The 23,250-nt window shown below is 38.4% G+C and overlaps 2 protein-coding genes and 1 long non-coding RNA gene across 4 annotated transcripts in view; 2 read left to right on the top strand and 1 right to left on the bottom strand.

Annotated features, from left to right (window-relative positions):
* Positions 1-74: 74 nt before the first annotated feature.
* Positions 75-6,003, top strand: rem1 (RAS (RAD and GEM)-like GTP-binding 1). The gene is made up of 4 exons (XM_053653150.1): positions 75-1,109; positions 3,112-3,182; positions 4,968-5,175; positions 5,726-6,003. The coding sequence occupies exons 1-4, from the start codon at positions 794-796 to the stop codon at positions 6,001-6,003; spliced, it is 873 nt and encodes a 290-aa protein (XP_053509125.1). The 5' UTR covers positions 75-793.
* Positions 6,004-8,129: 2,126 nt separating this feature from the next.
* Positions 8,130-23,250, bottom strand: part of LOC128624960 (uncharacterized) — a 26,676-nt gene continuing 11,555 nt past the window's right edge. For both annotated transcript variants that reach the window (XR_008388865.1, XR_008388864.1), the window contains one exon: positions 8,130-9,837. This is a non-coding gene — a long non-coding RNA (uncharacterized LOC128624960). The remainder of the gene's footprint in view (positions 9,838-23,250) is intronic.
* On the top strand, positions 19,235-22,340 carry sox12 (SRY-box transcription factor 12). Its single transcript, XM_053652886.1, has 2 exons — positions 19,235-19,531; positions 19,811-22,340. The coding sequence occupies exon 2, from the start codon at positions 19,856-19,858 to the stop codon at positions 20,951-20,953; it is 1,098 nt and encodes a 365-aa protein (XP_053508861.1). The 5' UTR covers positions 19,235-19,531; positions 19,811-19,855; the 3' UTR covers positions 20,954-22,340.

Here is a 23,250-nt window from a genome sequence, read left to right as displayed (position 1 = left end):
CTTTCAAATCCCACAGAAACGATGAACCAGTTCTATGTAAACAGGACTCGAGGATGATGTGAAAGCATTAGTCTGAGACTCAGTCCGATAATTCGCGTGTTAATATTTACAATTAAAAAAAAAAAAGTCGTAAATTGATATGTATGATTACGAGCAGGTATAGTATCAATGACAAATTTAGTATTTAAAGTCAGGCGACTTCACCCGTGTGTTGTTTCATGTAGCTGAGTGTGAGACAAGAGAGCGGTGGAGAGAAGAGGGAGGGAGAAAGAACAGCCCCTGATTCCACTCGTGCATTTTTAACGGCGTTGTGGAACTTTGTGGGTTGTCGCTATGACTCCTGGGCTATACCGTTACATCCCTCACAGCCTGCAAACAGCAGCTCCCAGATCCGGTCAGCTTTTACCGAAGGAGAAGGAGAATGCACAGTAGTTACAGGTAGCTCCAAACTTGCCATCGTCTAGCTTCACACTTCTACTACATGAGTAAATAAACACATGGACCTGCCTGTGAGTAAATCTTACAATCTGGTGACTTTCTTTATACTTTCCTTTCTTTTTCACTACCTTTATATATGCTTTTATTCTTGGATGTTTGGGTGCAAATCTCCATTTCAGCTCTGCAAGTTTTATTTCAATACCAAGCGCAAAAGACACCACTCTGCTTTGTTCTGTTGGGGTCTGTCCTATTTTAAGCCAGAATATCCAGCTGAACTTAATTTAAGGTTGAGTTTAAGCTGACTTTCAAAGTTGTGCTTTCCTCCATTGGCTGAAGACGTGCAAAAGTTTCTGAAATGACGCTGAACACGCAGAGAGAGAGTAGAGAGATGGTGAGGAGAAGGGCCAGTACTCCGATCCCCTCCTCTCGGCATGGAGTAATACACAGAGAACCTCAGCATCCTCCTCTCGCCCAGTCTGCCTCCTACCAGGCTGGAGACACCAAACTCCACCTGAGAGCTCACTGGTCCTCCGACTCAGAGGAGTCTGACAGCTCAGGCTACGAGTGTCTCTACCGGGTCATCCTACTGGGTGATCATGGAGTCGGCAAGTCCAGCCTCGCCAGCATCTTTGCTGGGATCCAAGAAAAAGATGCCCACAACTGCATAGGTGGTGAGTCCAATTAAAAGCCTGGATATAATCTAAAGCAGTGGTTGTAAAAGTGGGGTTTGAGGAACCCCCACACCTCACCATTATCAAAGTTTTTATATTTATTATTTTATTTATATTTATTATTCTAACCAGAGTAGGCCTAAAATATATGTTAACATGTTAAGTAATAGAAAACTCTATGGTTCTAATAAATGGGCAGATATTATTGTACACATTTAAATGAATGATTATGAAATAAATCTGTATTGAAGGTGTCCATGAAATGTATTTTATAGTTAAAGAAGTCTTTGGCTACAAAATGTCTGAGATCCTGAACTGTATCGTGAAAGTAGGGATGGTAAAAGTACCCAAATTCTTTAGTGAAGTAAAAGCGCAATTACTCATTTAAATAAATATTCTGGTAAAAGTAATGATACAAAAACATATAAATTCTTAATCTTACTTTCAAGAAGGATTCCCTTAAGAAAAAGCCTCAAATCACAAAATGATTATATTTTCTAAAGGTAAATTAGTGTCCCTTTCACCAAGGAACATTGGAAATATTAAGGCTAGCATGCAACATTATTCCTAATCTGTCAAATATTAGCTAGCATGATAACTCTGACAATAACTAGTTGAATGTTAGCTGTCATAACACAAACTGCATAAATACAAAGTGTCTACAGCAACAGACAAATTACACTGATCGGTGTTATTCTTGCTGTTACTTTTAAAAGTTAAATCTATTTGGGTTTTTAATTATTAAAAAAAAAAAGTAATTTAGATCAAGTCGTTGAAGTTGTCTGAAACTAAAAGTTATGTTATGGCTTTATGAATATATGATTATAGAGAAATGTAGTGTTTGAAAATGTAATGAGTAGAAAGTTGATATTTTTCCTTTTGAAATTTAATGAGTAAAAGTATTAGGTGAAATAAAAACTCAAGTAGAGATTAAAAAAAAACTTTGTTACTGTACTTAAGTCTCAGTTTTATATTTTGTTACTTCCCTTCTCTTCTTGAACCATCTAAGAGATGTACTGCATGTGCTGAAGTATTACATCACTAGTATGTACTTATTGGTCAACATCAGACAGATATACTATGCTTGTAGGGGTGTATAAACATATAGTAGTTGCTGGTGTGGACGTAAATATTCAGTTCCAGATCTTGCCTAGTGCTTAGAGCAATGCTGTGACACGAGGCACACTAGGAAATATCTTCCTCTGTTTCTTCCATATTCACTTTATTTATTTAATGTTGTGCAATGCTTGCAAAGTAGCAGTTAAATATGGTTTAGGACAGCCAACTAAATGACATGCCATTGGGCATTAAAATGCATTGACTACATGGATTGTAATATTTGCTCTTGCACTGGCTTATGACATTCATTTTTGTAGATAATTATAGAGCAATTTAAATACATACCAGCTATTTTTAATTTTCTATTAATGCTGCACATTTAGATGCTGAGTCAGGGTACATGAAAATGTATTACTTTCTTTTAAGGGTAATTAAATTACATATGTAAATCTTAGCAAAAATGTTTATATCTCGCCTCAGCTCTTAGTGTTCTAAGTACACAGTGGACAGTGATAGAATGGATTTGAAGTGGAAAAAAGCAGACAAGGTCTGTTTCACCCAAAAGCAAAGTATGTTTTCATCTTTTTGTCAAACTCGCCATAAGATCAGCCCAAACTAGACACAGCTCAATGCTTTTTTTCCATTGCCTCATTCCCCCCCCCCCCCTTTTTTTTCTACACATGAAGATGATAAATAACAGCACATTTCAAGGAAATCAGGAATAAACAAGAAGTGTTTTGTGTTAGAATGCCTTGGGGTCTTATCAGTGATGTCATCTGTTTGAAACATAGTAATGGTGCTCCAAAAGTAATGAGGTTTGTGTGAAAAAGTCGATTGCTTGCTGCATCTTGAAATCATGACAATAGTAATGTTTTGTTCTATAGATTATTTTTGCTTATATGGATATTAAGTTTATCATAAGTCTGTGTATTTTCTTCTTCAGAGGACATGTACGAAAGAACACTGACAGTGGATGGAGAAGAAACTACCCTTATAGTAATGGACACATGGGAAGCAGAAAAGCAGGTATGAAAATAAAATGGACAGCCATTTACCTGTAATACACAACATGCAATGGCCAACAGGTTAACAAAAGGTACTTTCTGTAAATATGAGGTTCCATTAGTGGCAAAAATATATGGACTGCATGGTACAAAACTCTCAACCATCACTGTCTACTTTTTTAATCACATATTTGCTTTGTGAAGGTGGTCTTGAACCATTGTGTCATTCTCATTAATGTTTGGCACTTGGAGAAATCAAAACACAGCCCTCACCTGGTCCAGAGTACTTTTTTCCCCAATCAAGGAAGTTTATTAAACTTTTTTAGGATTTGTTAACATCAGACACCTCTACCACATGTCAAAATAAAAAATATAAAAATGTAGGCAAAGACACATGATATTTATCCAGTACTGATAAGTTATTTAATAAAGCAGTCAGCATATTTTTGGCATGGAACATAATATGAAAAAGGAATCTGCAGGCATGTATATTTGGAGGTATCTGAGTTAGGAATTTTGATTCAACAGAAAACACATCCCCTTAGCCGCAATGCCTTTGTTGTTGCAAGCCATGTCTATTGAATGCTGTTGGCTAAACTGACAGAACATGAAGTGAAGGGAGCCAGTGTCCAGCAAAGAGTGGGCAGAGTACTATGTACATACAGAGCAGAGGACATTGATGGCTTTGGGACCTAATTACACAGCTATTGATCCCAGCTTTCTGTATCATCTCCCACTGAAGGCTGCGAGACAGAGGCTTGGCCAGTGTTGCATGTCTGTTTACAAGCATGAAAAATTGGCCATGTTAAGAGACTAATGGCTAGGTTTGATGCTTCTTTCTGGCTACTGTTGAAACTTTATTGCTAGGATGTTCAAATTTTAACCAAGGACCCCTTTCCCTGTGAAATTAAAAATCCATAGACCTCTTTTGAACATATGACAGATTTATTTTTGTGAATATAATCGTTGTGCTGCTTGGGAGCTATATGAATGAATATATAAATGAAATATATAAATGAAATATATATACATACACACACACAGGTGCATTTTTAAAAAAAATTGAATATCGTGGAAAAGTTAATTTTGTTTTCCTTTGTTTAATTCGAAAAGTGGAACTTTCATATATTCTAGATTCATTACACATAGTGATGTATGTGTATATATTCACTTTATTTATTTATATGTGTATGAATTTACTTTCAGCTTTCCCACGATTGTGGTTGTGTGTACTGAACCAGACTGAGAGGTTAAAGGCTCCAGAAAGCTTTGCAGGTGTTTTGTGTTAATTAGCTGATTAGAGCTTATCTTAGGGCGACATTTCTGTATTATAAATTCTTCACTCTAATATTTTGAGATACTGGATTTTTGATTTCCATGAGCTATAATCCATAATCATCAAGATTAAAACAAAAAAAGGCTTGAAATATTTCACTTTATATGTTATGAATCTAGAATATATGAAAGTTCCACTTTTTGAATTAAATTACGGAAAACAAAATGAACTTTTCCACGATATTAAAATTTTTGAGATGCACCTGTGTGTATGTGTGTTTATTTAATTTGATTACAGTTGAAGATAGATTGAAATTAAATTAGCAAATTTATTAATCTTATCATTAAACTCCACCATCATCATGTCATAATCATCATCAAATGCAAAAAATAAAAATTGCAGAACCTCTTCTTATCTGCTAAAACCACTGAGGGTAATTAGACAGCACTTTGGCAGGATGCTATGTCTTATTACCTTCCACACTAGAACTTTATCTGTAGTAAAGTCTGTTTTTTGCAGGAAGAGGATGAGAAATGGGTGCAGGACTACTGCATGCAGGTTGGGAATGCGTATATCATAGTTTACTCCATCACTGACCGCAGCAGCTTTGAGAGTGCATCAGAGCTGCGCATCCAGCTGCGACGCATCCGTCAGGCCGAGAATATTCCCATCATTCTTGTGGGCAACAAGAGCGACCTGGTGCGCTGTCGAGAGGTAGCAGTGGAAGGTGAGAGTCTAAATTTTTGTGTCCTAATGTTTATAGAACAACTGCTTCCGTGACAAAAGCAAATGCTTACCAGTAATATTCAATAATATTTAATAATAATGAAAACAGTCAGCTTATTAATAATAACAATATTATTATTATTATTATTATTAACAACAACAATAATAATAATAATAATAATAATAATAATAATAATAATAATAATAATAAATTTCATTAGCCTTTATTCAATAAAAACAATGTAATGGATTACCAAGCTTTATGTGGTCATATGCAGTGGTAATGCATGTTTATAATATTTACAGATATTTGCATTTTAGATTTAGTAAACCAGTGCAAGACGGCACATAAATGAATGCTCAACACATACAGACCATGATGCTTTTAGTGTAAAATGACTTGCACTCATCTTTTCATATGAAATTAAGGTTGAAGAATTTGGAGCCCTTAACGTGGAGTCACAGACCAAAAAAGGTTGTGAACCCTTCTTATAAGATGTAAAGTGTTGCAAACTTGCTTTAATAATAGCATACTATGTTCTGTTTGTTAGAGGGTCGGGCATGTGCTGTTGTTTTTGACTGCAAATTCATTGAGACATCAGCATCATTGAACCACAATGTGCAAGAGCTGTTTGAAGGCATCGTGAGGCAGATCCGTCTGCGACGGGATAGTAAAGAGACCAACGAGCACCGGCGCTCCATTTACAAGTGCAAGGAGAGCTTCACCAAAAAGGCCCGCCGCTTCCTCGACAAACTGGTGGCCAAGAACAACAAAAAGATGGCCTTGAAAGTGCGCTCCAAATCCTGCCATGACCTGGCTGTGTTATGAGGTCTTTTCTTAACTTCTGAAAGCTTTGAAAACCATCAGGCATCTGGTTTTTATAAGGGATTTTTTGTCATTATTTATTATTTATTTAGCTTCAGTTTTGAAGAGAGTGGATTTAATGGATGACACTTTTGAGAATCCTTTCAGCAAATAAATCTGAAAAATTATGTTGGGATGAGGAGTCATGAAGCAATTGTATCAAATCAAACAGTTGTATCAAATATTAAGTAGACTTTGTCTTTGTTGGACTTCTTCTTTTTGTGTTTGCCTTATTGGATTGGGTAGATATCTACTCACCAAAAAAATGAAAGAATAATTATACAAAGCATGTGTACAAGGTGATGGGCCACCATAAGCAACCAAAATAGCTTCAATGCATCTTTGCAAGTGTCTGGAATTATACTGGAGAATGAACACCATTCTCCCAAAAGATTTTCACTCAGTCAGTGTTTTGATGAGTCCACATGCCCTGTGGATGATGGTATGGTCATCCTGAAAGAGACCATACCAATCAGGATATAAATATTTTGTCTTGGAGTAAAAATTAGTGATTGTTTTGCAGTGATGCTTTACTATAATGGAATAAGTAGACCCAAAACCATACCAGCAAAATGCTTCTCACAGAATAAAACAGCTCATTTTAATTGATCACCCATCTGTAGCTTAAGGGATATATCTCTAGTTATACTACTTGATACTATTTAAATCAAATAGTATGATCAATTGTCATTTAGTTCATTTGTGTAATTGACCATTTATTATAGGAAAAGCATGGTATAAAAAGGTACTACAGGTACCACTGTACCTCTATGTTTCATGAAAAGGGTTGCTCTATAATACTCCATTTCTATGAACTGTACAAGCTGACTAGAAAAAAAGCTACATAATTAAGGCTGTTTAAAAGTGTCAGTGTGCTGATCATTATCTATATATTGTGTGAATGTTTTCTGGAAACCTGCTTTTTGTGTGTATATTCTAGGTAAAGATACTATGCAACTGTCCTCAGTCTTAAACAGAACTGCTTAGTTTGCAGATACACGTCAAACCAAAGATTCAGAAATGAGTGAGAGTTATTTCACTCATTAGGTAAAAGGTAATGCTTTATATTTGTTCTGACAATTTTCTGTCTAATTTTTTGGAACATGCTTAAAAAAACAGCAACATTTTGTACAAAGTAACCTTGGCTTGCAAACACATGTTTTTCTGTATTTGTAAAATAAAAGAATTGTCACTTACTAATTTAAAATGATTTAAAACAAAATTGACAAAAGCTGTAGTTCAATAATTCCTATTCCTTAGAACTGTACAACCCCAGGCAAAAATTATTGAATCACCACACTTAGAGGATGATTAATCGGCTTTTTTACTTCATAGCAAATAAACAAATCACAGATATGACACAAAACAATTTTTATTAAATATCTGAACATTCTGGCTTTATGAAACATACCTCAAACAAATTAAAGGAAATTATTTTAATTAATGGCATATTTTTTTCCAGATCAAGTAGAGGAAAAAAAATATGGAATCGGCAACAACAACAAAAAAATTAGTACTTTGTTGTTCCTCCTGGGGCTTTTATTATGGCCTGAATTCTTTGAGCCATGGACTTCACTAATGAAAATCAATATTCTCCATCAAGCTGATTCCAATTTAATTTAATTTGTTTGAGGTATGTTTCATGAAGCCAGAATGTTCAGCTATTAAACAAATATGGTCAACTGTGTCATATCTGTGATTTGTTTATTTGCTATGAAGTAAAAAAGCCAGGTGAGCGTCCTCTAAGTATAGTGATTCCATAATTTTTTGCCAGGGGTTGTAGATTTAATACATGCTTAATACTGTACATTTCTGTATTTTCTGTATATTGTGATTTTAGTGTATAGAGTCCTAAGTGAATGTTACTGTGCCATGCCTCCTGTTTTCTAATCTGTTTTTCTGTTGTGCTGGTTGTCTGTCAGAATTGGAAGTGTTCATAAACGCATTTGATTTACCACATACAGTCATGTGAAAGAATAAGTACAACCCATGGAAAGTGTTGGCTTTTTTTTTGACAAAATTGGACAAGCAAATATTTGATCATCTTTGAAACAATGCCTGTTAATAAAGTTTATATACTTGAACGAAACCACAAGGAAAATTAGCTTTTTCTATCATTTATTCAACAGAAATATCAATAGACGTTATATTCTTCTGTAGAAAAAGTAAGTACACCCTTGGCCTCAGAAGCCACTATTGTCCCCTTTAGCAGAAATAATTTCTTATTGGCATTTTGCATAATTGTCCACCAGGCTGGTATTTTGCTGGTATTTTTGACCACTCTTCCTTGCAATATTCTTTCAGTTGCAAGATTTTTGAGGGTTTTCTTGGATGTACTGCCCATTTCAATTCCCCTCTCAACATTTCAATGGGATTCAGATCCGGGCTCTGATTAGGCCATTCCAGAACCCTCCATTTCTTCTTTTTGAGCAATTCTTTGGTGGATTTGCTAGTGTTCTTAGGATCATTATCCTGTTGAAAGGTCCCCTTTCAGTTCAACTTTAACTTTCGGACAGATGGCCTCACATTATCTTCAGTCACTCTTTGATATGATGCAGAATTCATAGTTGAATCAACGAATGCAAGCTGTCCAGTCCCTGAGGCGGTGAAGCAACCCCATAACATTTCCACCACCATGCTTCACCGTTGGTATGAGGTGCTTCTCCTGAAAAACTGCCTTTGGTCTGCACCAAAAATGTCTGCTGTTACTGTGGCCAACCAACAATATCTTTAATTGGTCTGTCCAGAGCACATTATGTCAACAGGCCTGGCCTTTGCCTATATGCTCATTGGCAAACTGTAGTCTTGCTCTAGTGTTCTTATTAGACAGCAAAGGCTTTTCTTGGCATGCCTCACATGCAGGTCAAATTTGTGCAGTCACTTTGACACCAACAGTTGCAAGACTTCTAGCAGATCCTGTGATGAAATTTTGGAGTTCTTGGAGAGTTTTTTTTGCATCAGACAGTCTGCCCTTGGGCCGAATTTGCTGGGACGGCCAGTCTTGGACAGTCGTTTGAAATTTGTAGATGATTTTCCTTACGGTGGAATGATGTATTTCAAATAATTTGGAGATCTTTTAAATTCCTTTCCAGACTTCTAGGAATCCACAACCTTTTTTCTTAAGGCCTTATTGAACTCTTTAGATCTTGGCATGATGGCACCACACACCTCAATACGGAACACCAAGCACTACGTGTGAGAGGTGTAAATAAGACAGGTTCCACCTGCACTCCTAAGCAGGTTCTAATCACTGGCACCCAATCTAGAACACCTGATAATAATTTTATGGATTTGAAGGTGTGATAAATGTTCACATTTCCCTCAATTACTGCAAGTTGCTCAGGCCCTAAAGCAGCAAAGCATCTCTACACCATCACACTTCCACCACCACACTTGACCGTAGGTATGATGTTTCTTTTGTGGAATTCAGTGTTTGGTTTACGCCAGATGTAATGGGACCACTGTCTTTCAAACAGTTACACTTTTGACTCATCAGTCCACAGAACATTCTCCCGAAAGGCAAAATTCAGACCAGCCTCAATGTTGTTCTGGGTTGAGCTGTTTGAGCACAGACACACAGGAGGCCACTTGGGTGCAGAACTTGGAGGGTTTATTCAACAGAGTGGGGGTGTGGGTGAGAAAAAGATGTGGTGGGGTGAAGTTCTCGTGGTTTAGTGTCGTCCTCGGGGGTGTCGAGAGCATGATGTGGTCTCCCAGAGAGGTTGAGGCCCGTTTTGGAAGTCAGGGAGCTCTGGTAAGGCAACCAGGGAGCAAAATCCTCTTCTGTGGCCGTATCTTCTGTGAAAATAGAGAACAGAAGGTTAACATTATTTTGGAGACCATTCTCTCCTTTGTTAGAGGAGGAAGGCCCTTTTATATCCTCCTGCCAGCTGCTGGATGGTGGAGAGCTGTCATGCTGATCATTAGCCACCAGCCTTGTCCTGTGTCACTCGATATAACCTATCCTTAGTAATCGAGAAATAGGGTTGGGAGAGCGCAACATTAGGCTGAATTTGCTGACCATTGCTCTCACTTGGTCAAAAGCATGCTGAAGGTTGTTGACACACGAATGCTCCAAGGGAAATATTTGAAGGGAATCACCACCAAGAGGGGAGGAGCAAAGCTCCCCCCACTCTCTGTGTCCCCCTAACGTGGAGCCGACATCGATGGCCCTGGCACCACCACCCCAGCCAATGCTGCGCACATTCCATACCATTTCTCACTACTGCAGGACCCATCCACAAACATTTCTCTCGCTAATGCTCACAACCCCGGCCAATTTGTCCCCAGGATTATTGGATGGATGAGGTGAGGATTACCTGCGGCCTCCACTATACGTTTTTGCCCCTAAAAATTTTAAGATAACTGGCACCACCATGCTCACTCCTCATCTTCACCAAATGTGCATTTCCCAATGCCTCACCTTAAACCAAGCATTGGTGAATTGAGGTCTGGTTACAGTCCACATTCACCAATGCATGGTATGTACCCCCTTGAACACTCACCGGTATGCGGTATGTCCCAGCTCGATCGGGGTGGCCTGCATTGTTTCGGACCAACACAGGTTATGTTCTGGGTAAGAGAATTCAAACCCAACTTGGACCAATCAGCTGTGAGCAAATTGACATATAAGTCACACAACTACTTCAACTTGGTATCTGTTTGCAGTGGCTTCACCATTTCTTTGTAATCCTGTGGACATTTCAGCGCAAATTGTAAGAAGACCACTTTGCAGAGAAAAAGTTTTTAGGGACAGACAAAATCCACTGGCTTTCCCTGATACTTACTTGCAATGATATTGATTTTCCGCAGATGGAATCTCATATCTTTGTCAAATTCTTGAGCCACACATTAAAAATCTGACACCCCGAAGCCACGCCCTTATTGTACCGCACATTACACATTACACTCAACTTACACATTTACACAATCAGTAAAGTTCTACCAGCAATTTGCCTGAGCTTTGGCAGCCACAACGGTGTTGTTTTTTGCAGTTAGGGTAGGTTTAATTATGCTGCTGTTTTCCATGTTAAACGCTATTGGTTGTTCAGTGCTTAAGGTTCAAAGCCTGAGTTGACAGAAAAAGTTGATAACCAGCATCATGGTACAATTAAAGCCTGATTGGTTTGGTTTTGTCAACTAACCCAATAACCCTGAGTTTGTTGGTACAGACCCCAAGTTGTGCGCATATCTCTTTTTGTTTATAAACAACAAAGTGGTCATATGAAGCGCACTCTTTTCATGGGTCAATACCCTAGCATACCAGCTCCTACATTCAGCAGCAGCTGGAAATTCCCCCAATTCATTAAGGTCTGGTGTATGGAGCACTTCAGTTTCCTGATAAGTTACAATGCTGACAGCCAGTGAGTGGTGGACCAAAATATTACAGAACAATACACCAGCGCTAAAAAAGCACACACACATGCATGCGCATAGCAAACTCTGCTGCTTTCAAGCAGCCTTTCCTCACTGATTCAATTTATTTGTGACAATTGCGAAGTTTATATTCAGTAGTGGAGAATGCAGGATTCAAAAACCCACAACTATCTAATAAGAAAAGCCACATGCCCCCCTTGCGAGTCACGCCAATAACAGCTTAGCCATGTTCAATTCTTTAACATTCTACTGCACAGATTTTTGTTATTATGCTGCTAAGATGCCTGTCTGAATGGATCACACAAACAGTCATTATTACGTTTCAGTCATTTTATTTTTATAATGTCAAATGTTTTGATCAATTGAAAAATGGAACCCTAAGGAATATATGCATGCAATGCTTATTTTTGCTCTATTAAAATTTATCATATTGAGGTGCCACCATATAGAAATCATATTAAATTTGAAGTTTGCGTATGATTACACCCATAGTTTCTAAGTATCTTTTTTTATTTTCCCCAAACAATGATAGTCAGATACACTTAAGTCCAAATGTATACGGACACCTGACCATCACATCCATATATGGGCCTTCTCCAAACTAGTGCCAAAACTTTTGAAGCAGATAATTTTCTAGAATGTCTGGAATGGACTCCACCAATCCACAGTCAGATAGATTGTGTACAAATAGAGGAAATTTAAGACCATTGTTTCCCTCCCCAGGAGTGGTCAACCAACAAAGGTCACTCCAAGAGCAAGACGTGTAATAGTCTGTGAGGTCACAAAGGAGCCAGGGTAACCTTTAAGCGACTAAAGGCCTCTCTCACATTGGCTAATGTTAATGTTCATGAGTCCACCATCAGGAGAACACTGAACAACAATTATGTGCATGGCAGGGTTGTAAGGAGAAAACCACTGCTTTCCAAAAAAGAACATTGCTGCCCATCTGCTATCTGCCCATTGCTGCATCTTGCTAATGATCATGTGGACAAGCCAGAAGACTACTGAAACTATATTTTGTGTATTTATGAGACCAAAATAACATTTTTGGTTTAAATGAAAAGGGTTATATTTGGAGAAAACATTGCATTCCAGCATAAGAACCTTATCCAATCTGTGAAACATGCTGGTGGTAGTATCTGGTATCATGTTTCAACAACACAACACAACAGGTGGGCCTGTTTTGCTGCATCTGAGCCAGGACAACTTGCCATCACTGATGGAACATTGAGTTCTGAATTATACCAGCGAATTCTGAAGGAAATGTCAGGACATCTGTTGATGAACTGAATCTCAAGAGAAAGTGGGTCATGCAGCAAGACAGCGACCCTAAGCACACAAGTTGTTCTACCAAAGAATAATTAAAGAAGAATAAAGTTAATATTTTGGAATGGTCATGTCAATGTCCTGACCTTAATCCAATAGAAATGTGGAAAGACCTGAAACATGCAGTTCATTTGAGGAAATCCACCAACATCCCAAAATTGAAGCTGTTCTGTACTGAGGAATGGGTTAAAATTCCTCCAAGCCGATGTGCAGGACTGATCTACAGTTACCAGAAATGTACAGTTGCAGCTATTGCTGGACAACAGGGTCAAACCCGATACTGACAGCAAAAGTTAACATACTTTTGCCACTCACAGATATGTAGTATTGAATAATTTTCCTCAATAAATAAATGACCAAGTATGACATTTTTATGGCATTTCTTTAATTGGGTTCTGTTTATCTACATTTAGGATTTGTGTGAAAATTTGATGTTTTAGGTAATATTTATGCATATACACAGAGAGAGAAAATTCTAAAGGGTTCACAAACTTTCAAGCACCACTGTAACTTCAGTACCCAATTTCATTAATGCTCTGGGGCTGAATGGACAAATCTCCACAGCTAGGTTTAACTCTTCTAGTGGAAAGCCTTACCAGAAGAGTGGGAATGCATATGGGTGTGATTGTCAGGTGTCCAGTTGTCTACTTTTGGCCATATAGTGCATATAATTATATCTACAGCTTACAGTAGTTACTATGAAGTCACTATGAATAAGATTTCAGAGTAGACTATAAATGTAAAAAATTGTTAACATATAATATTTCACTTTTACATGAGCAAAATGTGACAGCATGCTGGTTCTGGTTCACATAGTCCATGTCTTGAAATCATAGCACTATTGTCTAAGATAATGAAGAGCTTGTGTATGTTCTGAGTGCATGTAGACTTGACCATCCATTACTTTTCTCCTCACATGCAAATGGCTTTGAGGGAACAACCTTCAACAACACACTAGATAGAATAAAAAATTCTCCAAATTGCAGTTCTCCTAATGGCCCATACTAAGCACCAGTAACTCTCTTTATTTACTGGTTTTGGTTCTGTTTGATGCATTTAAACAGATTACACTTTGTAAACATAGAAAACTGATATAATAATATGACTAATATGAAAATGGTTGATCAGGTTTTGTATTGAGAACCATCACTCTAATAGTTAGGGCTATCAGAATACCACAATGCTTTTGGACAACTATGCTTGGTCTGTTCTATATTGTCACTACTTTGGATGATCTGTTGAACTGTGACAAACAGGTCACTGGTGAACAATGGTGAAAGTCAATATCCATACCATCAGTGACCTATTTCCTCCTCACCAGGCAGTGCTTCCTAACTTAGCCACCAAAAAAGCTAATATGTTCTCCATAAGGTGGAATTACACTTGCACAGCTTCAGTATAAGTATTGTTCACATACTGTACAGTTGTTCACAGCAGACTTCTGTGTCACCTATAAAATGTAACCTATTGTGAAGTTGCATACAAATGTGGATGGACAAGTTCTGTTAGACTCTACCACTCTCCAACACTGTCATGGTTAGTGTGATGCTTTTTTCAGTTTGCTTCCTTACTTCACCTTTTGGTATACTGCGCCCAATGTTGGTATTGCATTTTGCAAACACAGTTTGTGTTAATAGTTTGTAGCAAGTAATTTCTAAGACTGTTCACAACCAACACTAAGAATGACTACAGTATACACAGGGCAGCCATCTTGTGTACAGGCAGGCACAGTTTAGAACCTGTAGTCAATTAGAAGACTTTGGCCATACTAACATGACCAGTGACTTTTTTTGGACTAGTCAAAATAACCATACAACACTGATTTAATTTTTTGACAGCTGTTGCTTGTGTGTGTTTGCATATGCCAAATGTGTTGGAAGAGCCAATACTCAGCACAGGAGGAAAAGGGGGCAAGAAACCATTTTCAGAATATCATACCTGGGTCGGCACTTTCCACTCAGTCCCTGACACTGGTGCAGTTGGGGAGGGGAGGGCCTGCCCTGTGGAAACTCAGAGCATTGATTTAGTCTGGCTAATGGAAAAAAATCTTCACTCAATGGTCAACCTTTTCCCTCCAGCTAATTCAGACACTAGTAACATGCAACAGAACCCCCTGTATTCTGACCATTTTCTCTGACAATTGTGAGAAAAAAGCACAACTTGTATGTATGGTGTATGTAATATCAATGAATTTCCAGTCAGGCAAATGTTTGCTTTTTTGGCTGTATGAAAACAGCTGACATCTTAGAATTTTTACATCTTTCAAATGTGTTAAATACAGTACTTTGTAATTCTTAATTATTTCATATGCCTTTTTGTGTAACTAAATATCATTTTATGTTTGTGCCTCTATGAAATGTATTTTCATCTCTTAAGGGTTAGCTCTTCAGTGATCATTTGTCATTTGTGTTGAATTGGAAATGAATAATTGGACTGGGTGTTGCAATGTGTCAAGAAGTTAGTGTCGTCCATATGCCAGCCATTGTTGGTGCTCATCAGGCTGGAAAAGGTTACAAAACCATCTCTAAAGAGTTTGGACTCCAGCAATCCACAGTCAGACGGATTGTGTGCACAAAAGGAAATTTATGACCATTGTTACCCTCCCCAGGAGTGGTCCACCAACAAAGATCACTCCAAGAGCAAGACATGTAATAGTCCCCAAGGTCACAAAGGAACCCAGGGTTACTTCTAAGCAACTAAAGGCCTCTCTCCCATTGGCTAAAGTTAATGTTCATGAGTCCACCATCAGGAGAACATTGAACAGCAATAATACGCATGGCAGGGTTACAAGGAAAAAGCCACTGCTCTTCAAAAATAACATTGCTGCACATCTGCAGTTTGTCAAACATGGTGGTGGTAGTATCATGGTTTGGGCCTGTTGTGCTGCATCTGGGCCAGGCGGCTTGCAATTGTTGATGGAACAATGAATTCCGAATTATACCAGTGAATTGTAAAGGAAAATATCAGGACATCTGTCCGTGAAGTAAATCTCAAGAGAAAGTGGGTCATGCAGCAAGACAATGAGACTACGCACACAAGTTGTTTGACCAAACAATGGTTAAAGAAAAGCTGCTTTGCATCCTCCGGCACTGGAAACCTACAGCGTGTGGAAGGCGAGATGGATCATTGAAGTATCAGGAAATCCTAGGAGAAAACGTCATGCTGTCTGTGAGGAAGCTGAAGCTTGGGCGTCATTGGACCTTCCAACAGGACAATGATCCCAAGCATACCTCAAATTCCACCAAGGCTTGGTTGCAGAAGAAGTCCTGGAAGATTCTACAGGGCCATCACAGTCACCTGACTTGAACCCCATGGAAAATCTCTGGTGGGATTTGAAGAAATTTGTTCATTGCAAACAGCTGAAAGTCTGTCACTATATATAGACCACTGTAACATTATCTGGAGTTTCTCTGGATTTACTATTTATAGGTATGTGTGAGTAAAATTAACATTTTTGTTTTATTCTATAAACTACTGACAATATTGTTATTTAGAATCTGGAAGAAATGTTAAATATGCTGTCTTTTCAGACCTCAAATAATGCAAAGAAAACAAGTCCATATTCATTTTTAAAACAACTAAATAATGTTTTATCTTAGGAGGAGTTCAGAAATCAGTATTTGGTGGAATAACCCGATTTCCAATCACAGCTTTCATGCATCTTGGCATGGTCTTCATCAGTCTTTTGCATTGCTGTTTGGTAACATTATGCCATTCCTGGTGCAAAAATTCAAGCAGCTCAGCTTTGTTGTCTTGTGAGAACCCATCTCTCTCTTGATCACATTCCAGAGTTTTTCAATGGGGTTCAGGTCTGGAGATGGGCCATGACAGGGTCTTGATCTGGTGGTCCTCCATTCACATAGGATGCATGAATCAAACCAGGCACATGTTATCCTGGAAGAAAACTTGCTTCAACGTTCCCAAACTCTGAGAATTGTTATTTTCCCCACAGGACATGCTCTATGCCACACAGCCAAGTCAATCATGATATGGATGAAGTGATGACAAATGGTGTATAGGTCAGATTCCTTCACAGCATCACATATTCTACCAATGGCATCATCATAGCAGTGAATGCCACATGCTGGTCCTTTATGCGCACGGACCAGCCATCCACTCCTCAGCTCATCCCACACAATGTTGACTTGACTCAAAAAAACAATATTAACAAAAGTGTATAGTGTACAACATAAACTAAAATGTGTGCACTACAACTAGTTAAATGATGCACCAGAATTAATAAAGTATTTGAATGGCTAGTAATTCCTTTAGAAGGATGTAGTAACACTTAAGTCATTATTAGTGGGCTACCATGATTCTTAAAATAGTTATTAATGAAAACCTAATTCTAAAGTATAGAATCTTCTAACCATCAGGTAGACTTAAATAGAACCATATATTTCTGTGAGGTAGGTTAAATAAATAAATCACTGTATAGGTTATAATTTTCTGGCATTTGGGGTATGGCTGATGACTTGAAATGTTCCAGTAGTCTCCATGACTCTCTAGTGATTCAGTGAGAAGTGTGGACCTAAGCTGTCTTCTCTTCATTTATGTATTAATAATCCTGTGGCAAAATTATTACAAATAAGGGTGAAGTTCAAAGGCATGACGGTAAATTGACCACAGGAGTAAGGTTTTGAAATGTGCATTTAAAAAGCCATTCCTTTAAAATGATCCAAAGTTAGTAAATAGTTCTCTAGCAGGAATGATAAAATGTACTAATTATTAACAGCTTACCCAAATCATAAGTCTGTTATTACCTATTGATTATGGAAACAATCTTGTCTATTCGTTTACAGTAGTGGTTCCTCATTAATTATGAAACTGGATATAGTTTCTTAGTAGTTCTCCGGGATGCATGAAAGAAATAGAAGTTATTAATATAGTTTCTTAGTACATTTACATTTATGGCATTTGGCAGACACCCTTATCCAGAGCGACTTACAGAAGTACTTTGAAGTCTCTATCAATAAATACATCCCAATACTAGCTCACTAGGTCACAGACTAAAAATACCATCAGTCTTAAAACTCTGTTGAGAGGTAATATATTAAGAACACACACAGACAATTTTTTAAATGAAAAGTGCTAATTTAAGTACTTTAGGAAGAGGTAGGTCTTTAGACTTGATTTGAAGACTGCCAGTGATTCAGCTTTTCAGACATCTATGGGAAGTTCATTCCACCACCTAGGTGCCAGAACAGAGAAGATGCATTGATGCATGCCTTCCTTGTATCCTGAGAGATGGTGGGACCATTTGAGCGGTGCTAGAGGACTGGAGGGAGTGTGGTGCAGTGCAGGGTGTGATAAGTGCTTTGAGATAAGTGGGTGCTGGTCCATTTTTGGTTTTGAAGGCAAGCATAAGTGTTTTATATCTGATGCGGACAGCTACAGGAAGCTAGTGGAGGGAGCATAGCAATGTAGTGGTGTGGGAGAAATTAGGAAGGTTGCCACCAAGTCACACAGCTCCATTCTGGATCAGTTGCAGAGGTCGAATGGCACTCAGAGGAAGACCTGCCAGGAGTGAGTTGAAGTAATCCAGTCTCAAAATGACAAGAGACCAGCACCTGAGCGGCCTGTATGGATAGAAATGGACGAATCCTTCTGATGTTGTAAAGGAGTAATCGACATGAGGGTGTCAGATTAGCAATGTGAGAGGAAAAGGACAGTTGATTGTCCATGGTTACCCAGAGGTTGTGTTCAGTAACCGAAGAGCTCCAGGAGGCATTAAAGATATAGTAGCTATTAATAGTTTCTTAGTAGTTCTCCAGGAGGCATGAAAGAAATAGTAGTTATTGATTAGCTAATAGTGAACTACCGTATACATCTGCGTGCTATTACTTACTAATTCGTTAATCAGAGTTTCTAGTTAGTTAATAGTAGTTACTAGAATGTTAATATTGCGTTATTCATTTCTTCCTATGTAGTTAATCATTAATGACGGATCCGTATTCTAAAGTGTTACCACTTTATCGACTGCATCCAAAAACATAACAACCGCACTATTCATTCTTGCCGGTTTTAAACTCTCATAACCAACAACTTCATCAACCGCAAGACTACACTCCTCCACTGAGAAGTCCACGCCGACAGGTATTTTAACGCCATGTTAGCGGGAGAGATTTTTAAAAAGCTAAGCTGGTTGTTGCCATGCTCCTTCACCCAAACCCCCCCGCGAAAATGCCAAAAGTGCACAGAGAAAAAGTGATCCATTCTTAGATGCACAGGCAGACAGACAACCCGAAAACGTAGGAATACATTCTATACTGGATACACAGGTATTTTTTTTAGAAACTATTATTCATACAATGTAAACTATTAATTAACAGTGTTTAAGGTTACTAGCCACTTATTTAACATCTCTCTCTCTCTCTCTCTCCAGTCTGCTTTCTCTTTCTGCCTTACAGCATGAACACAGTCACCCCCTTCCTGTCACACACACAGACACAGCTCAGAGTGGTGGGTGGGGGGGAGGTGCCTGTGCCTGGCAAGGTTGAGCTGTTTACAGTTTGGGTTTAAAGAGCAGCAAATGGGGGCCCGTCCCTACAATGAAGGAATAGGGAGGGCAGACAGCAGACAGGGACTAAAAGAGGGAGAGAGCGGGAGTGTTACAGTGAGGGTACACATGTAGTCTGCATGGGGCAGGCTTGATGGAACTACACAGTGGAACTTAGTAATTTTTCACTGTCATTTGCCACAGCTGCTACACTGCAGCTCATGTCTGCCTGAGGAAAGCTCAGCTGAACTGCAGAAGAAAAAGGAGCACATTGTTCAACACTCATTTGATGTAAGTATTTTATATATATGTATACACACACACACACACACACACACACACACAGAGAGTATATCTGTTATGTAATTTCTTGGTAAATCATTCTTACTTTTTTATGACAAGTAAGTTGTAATTCTTGCGCAAGGATGTTGTACTTGTTTAAATACAAGTAGAAAATGCTTCCTTGTTTGAAAATAATTTAATATAGCATTTGAAATAAAAAAAGGAATTGTTTAGAAAGAAAATAAAAAATCCTATCTATTGACAATCTATTGTCTCTGTCTAAAACAGGCATCAGTAAAAGGCTTTAATGTGTCTTGGATCGTCTAGTCCTGGATGCCTCTGGAGATACTTTTGAACAGAACTTTCTTGTGCGTCATGGTTCAGCAAAAACACTCTATAACCATGGACAGAGATTCAACCCAAGAGATATTTGTGGGACTGGGTGCCGAGGATGCACATGAGGTATTTAGGCACAGCCCATCCAACAAAGACCCCAACTGGTGCAGAACTCCTACTGGGCACATCAAGAGACCCATGAATGCATTCATGGTCTGGTCTCAAGTTGAGAGACGGAAGATCATGGAGCAATGGCCTGACATGCACAATGCAGAGATCTCAAAGCACCTTGGAAAATGTTGGAAACTCCTCTCAGATTATGACAAGATACCCTTCATCAAGGAGGCAGGAAGGCTGCGTCTAAAACACATGGCTGACTACCCTGACTATAAGTATCGTCCCAGGAAAAAAATCAAGTGCTCAATGCCTGCCAAAGAAAAACTCCCACTGAAAGTAAGCAAATCTTATTCACATCAATCAGCCAGCTTCACCAGTAAAGAGTTTAAAGTTAAACCAATTGCCTCCAAACAAAACCTGATTTGTAATGGCAATAAATATAAGAACTATAATGAGAGCATGCATGATGTTGACATAGTGGATGTAAACCTGGCAAGTTCATTAACTGTGCAAGATGATCAGACCCAGACAACTCTTGTTCTCCAACATCAGCCTACTATCATTCTCCCCAAGAACCAGCACCCTAGACCATCTCAACTCAGAGTCAAAGTGCCCAGCATCCTCCAGAGTTCTGCCTCTGACACTGGCTCTAAGGTACTCAGAAAAGTTGTGGTGTCGGAGTTGCAAGGACCTAACTCCACAAGATCCTCCACACCAACCTCCACAAGCTCCTCCTCTTTTGTGTCATCTGTTTCTTCAGATGAGGAACTGGAGGAGGAAACCTTGCATATCATGTCTAATACAAACTTTGAAAACAAACCTATGGACTGCTCCAATCTGGACAAGGACTTTGAAGCATTTCATGCCAACTCAGGATCCCACTTTGACTTTCCAGACTACTGCACTCCAGAGGTGAATGAGATGATTTCTGGGGACTTATTAGTACCAAGCATCTCTGACCTGGTGTTTACCTACTGAGTTTGAGGCCAAGTTAACCATTGCTGCCAGACATATTTGCCAGTGAGAAAAATAGTGGTCTTGAACATGTTAAATCTAAGTCTCTGACATTGGACAGTTCTTTTTCCATTATTTTATATCTTTATTGATTCTTGCATTTCGTGCTTTTGTTTTTGTTTTTCAAGCATGACACATCTTATTGGCTTAGGAAAAACCAGCAAAGGGGTCTGTAGAGCCCTTAAGTATTCTGGTACTTGAGGCTCAGTTTCAGAGAAAAGGCAGACATTCGTTACAGATAGCATCATGGCAGGTTGAGAAAAGTTCAAAAACAGCAAATGATTTAAAGTTTCTTTGTGACAGGGGACAAAGTATTAACATCAAGTCTGAAGTGTTGTCTGTTTGTCAGTACAACATAGTACAACATTTTAATGTCCCTGATCTGCAGAATTGCAGCATCAGTGCCAGCCTTTAAAAGGGGTGTTTATAAAATACAAAGTACTCATAATTTTATGACTGATCATAAGAGCATTACTATTCTACCCAAACAAGATATTTTGTGGATAGGAAGCTATGTTAAGTGATAATCATCTGATGTGAAGCAAATCTACAGATCTACAGATTTGCTTCACACCAGATGATTATCACTTAACATAGCACTTGATAAGCATACAACAACTTGGAGAAACCTGCAAGGCAGAAATCACTGCATAAAAATACAGGTGCTTGTCACAACATTGATTTCCTTTTCTTTAATTAAGTAGCAGAACTTTCAGTGCCTCACTAATGTTGCAACACCTTTGCAATGCAGGTGTGATTTAAATGGTGCCCCTGTACTGTCCATTCATGTCATTGTGTTCCTGGTCAGGCTGAGAATGAAAGGCACGTAGAGGAATTTGAGGATAGGGATAGTGGGGCTGGGGACTTTTCTTTCTGGAAGCTGTGCAAGTGGCCATGCAGGCAACAGTTATTATGCAGAACATCAGGGAGGGGAAGTAAGTAGGTTTTATTAATGGTGGGGAGGGGATCTAGCCCGAGTCTGTAAATGCATGTGATTTCTGCAGTGTGGCTACAGCTGCCTTGATCAGGGTTATAAATCTGTGTCTGCCAGCTGGCCCCATTAACTCTTTCGTGGATCATTTGTGTAGGTACTAGTGCATCCTTTAGGTAATTCATCTGTGATGATCCTTGTCTGTGATTGTACAAGACCGTGAGTTTTTCTCTTTTGTCTGCTGTTCCTGCACAAAGGAGTTGGCTAGGGTGACTGAGTACTCTGGTTTCTTGCTGTTTTCAAATGAGACTTTTTTTTCTGAAAAAAACACCCGTGCTTTTATTAATTTCAGCTTGAATTTAATTTTCCTATCACCATCAGCACAGACAGGTTTGGTCTTACATAGATAATGCGGTTCAATTCCTGCCACCTTTGCAAAGATACCGAGACATGTGATACAGCAGCAACTAACCAAGGAAATAAGGGTGGCTCAATCAAATGAGTTTGTTTTTAGGTTAGCCTCGTTTGCTCAGGCTGCATAATGACAGTTTGTCGCATCAACCTGCAGGTCCACTGAGTGTTTTTTTCTTATTGTAGTCCCTACAAGATCAGCCAGACCAGTTCAAAATGACTTCAAATGTATGACCACCACTTTTTCATAAGTTTCATAGAGTTTAATTTTTCATATAGTTTCACTAGTCTTAGAACTAGCTATGCTGTGTGTTTGTTAACTGATGCCACATCCATGATGAAAGGTTATATGCTTAAGAATAATTTAGGTATCATTGTATAAGGCTTGTCTGAATGTACAATATTCCACAGTCTGGTCTCAGAGTCTTCGTATGATCTCACTGTGCTATGCCTAATTGGTAGGTATATTATAATGTGGTTTATTGTTCTATAATCACATGGATTACACCAACACAGATTTGCATTGTTGGTATTCAGAATACTGAGTAAAATAATCTTCCATGGAAAAACCATGAGGTCAGTACAGGATGAGTGGATGATATTGTACTTGAGATTTTAGCCATCATTTACAGTAACAAACCAAAGTACAATGCAACCACATTGCCTTACATAACAGTACAAATCAGGTCTTAAGCTTAGTTTTCTTTTGAATTTGACTGTTATTAAATATTTTTTCTTTTGACTTTGACCATCATTATGCATGGATATTTCTCACCTGTTCATACAATATGTTAGTGAACCAACACTTAGAACATAAATACTTCTACATGCTTCAGTAATAGTGTATAGCTGGCAAAGCATTGTATTGGTAATAACTAAATAACAATTTTATTTTTATATTTTGTTTGTTACTTATACA

The sequence above is a fragment of the Ictalurus furcatus genome, chromosome 21 (assembly GCF_023375685.1).
Source record: "Ictalurus furcatus strain D&B chromosome 21, Billie_1.0, whole genome shotgun sequence".
NCBI lineage: Eukaryota > Metazoa > Chordata > Actinopteri > Siluriformes > Ictaluridae > Ictalurus > Ictalurus furcatus.
Note: the sequence above shows the minus strand (reverse complement) of the source record. Positions and strands in the feature narration are given on the sequence as shown.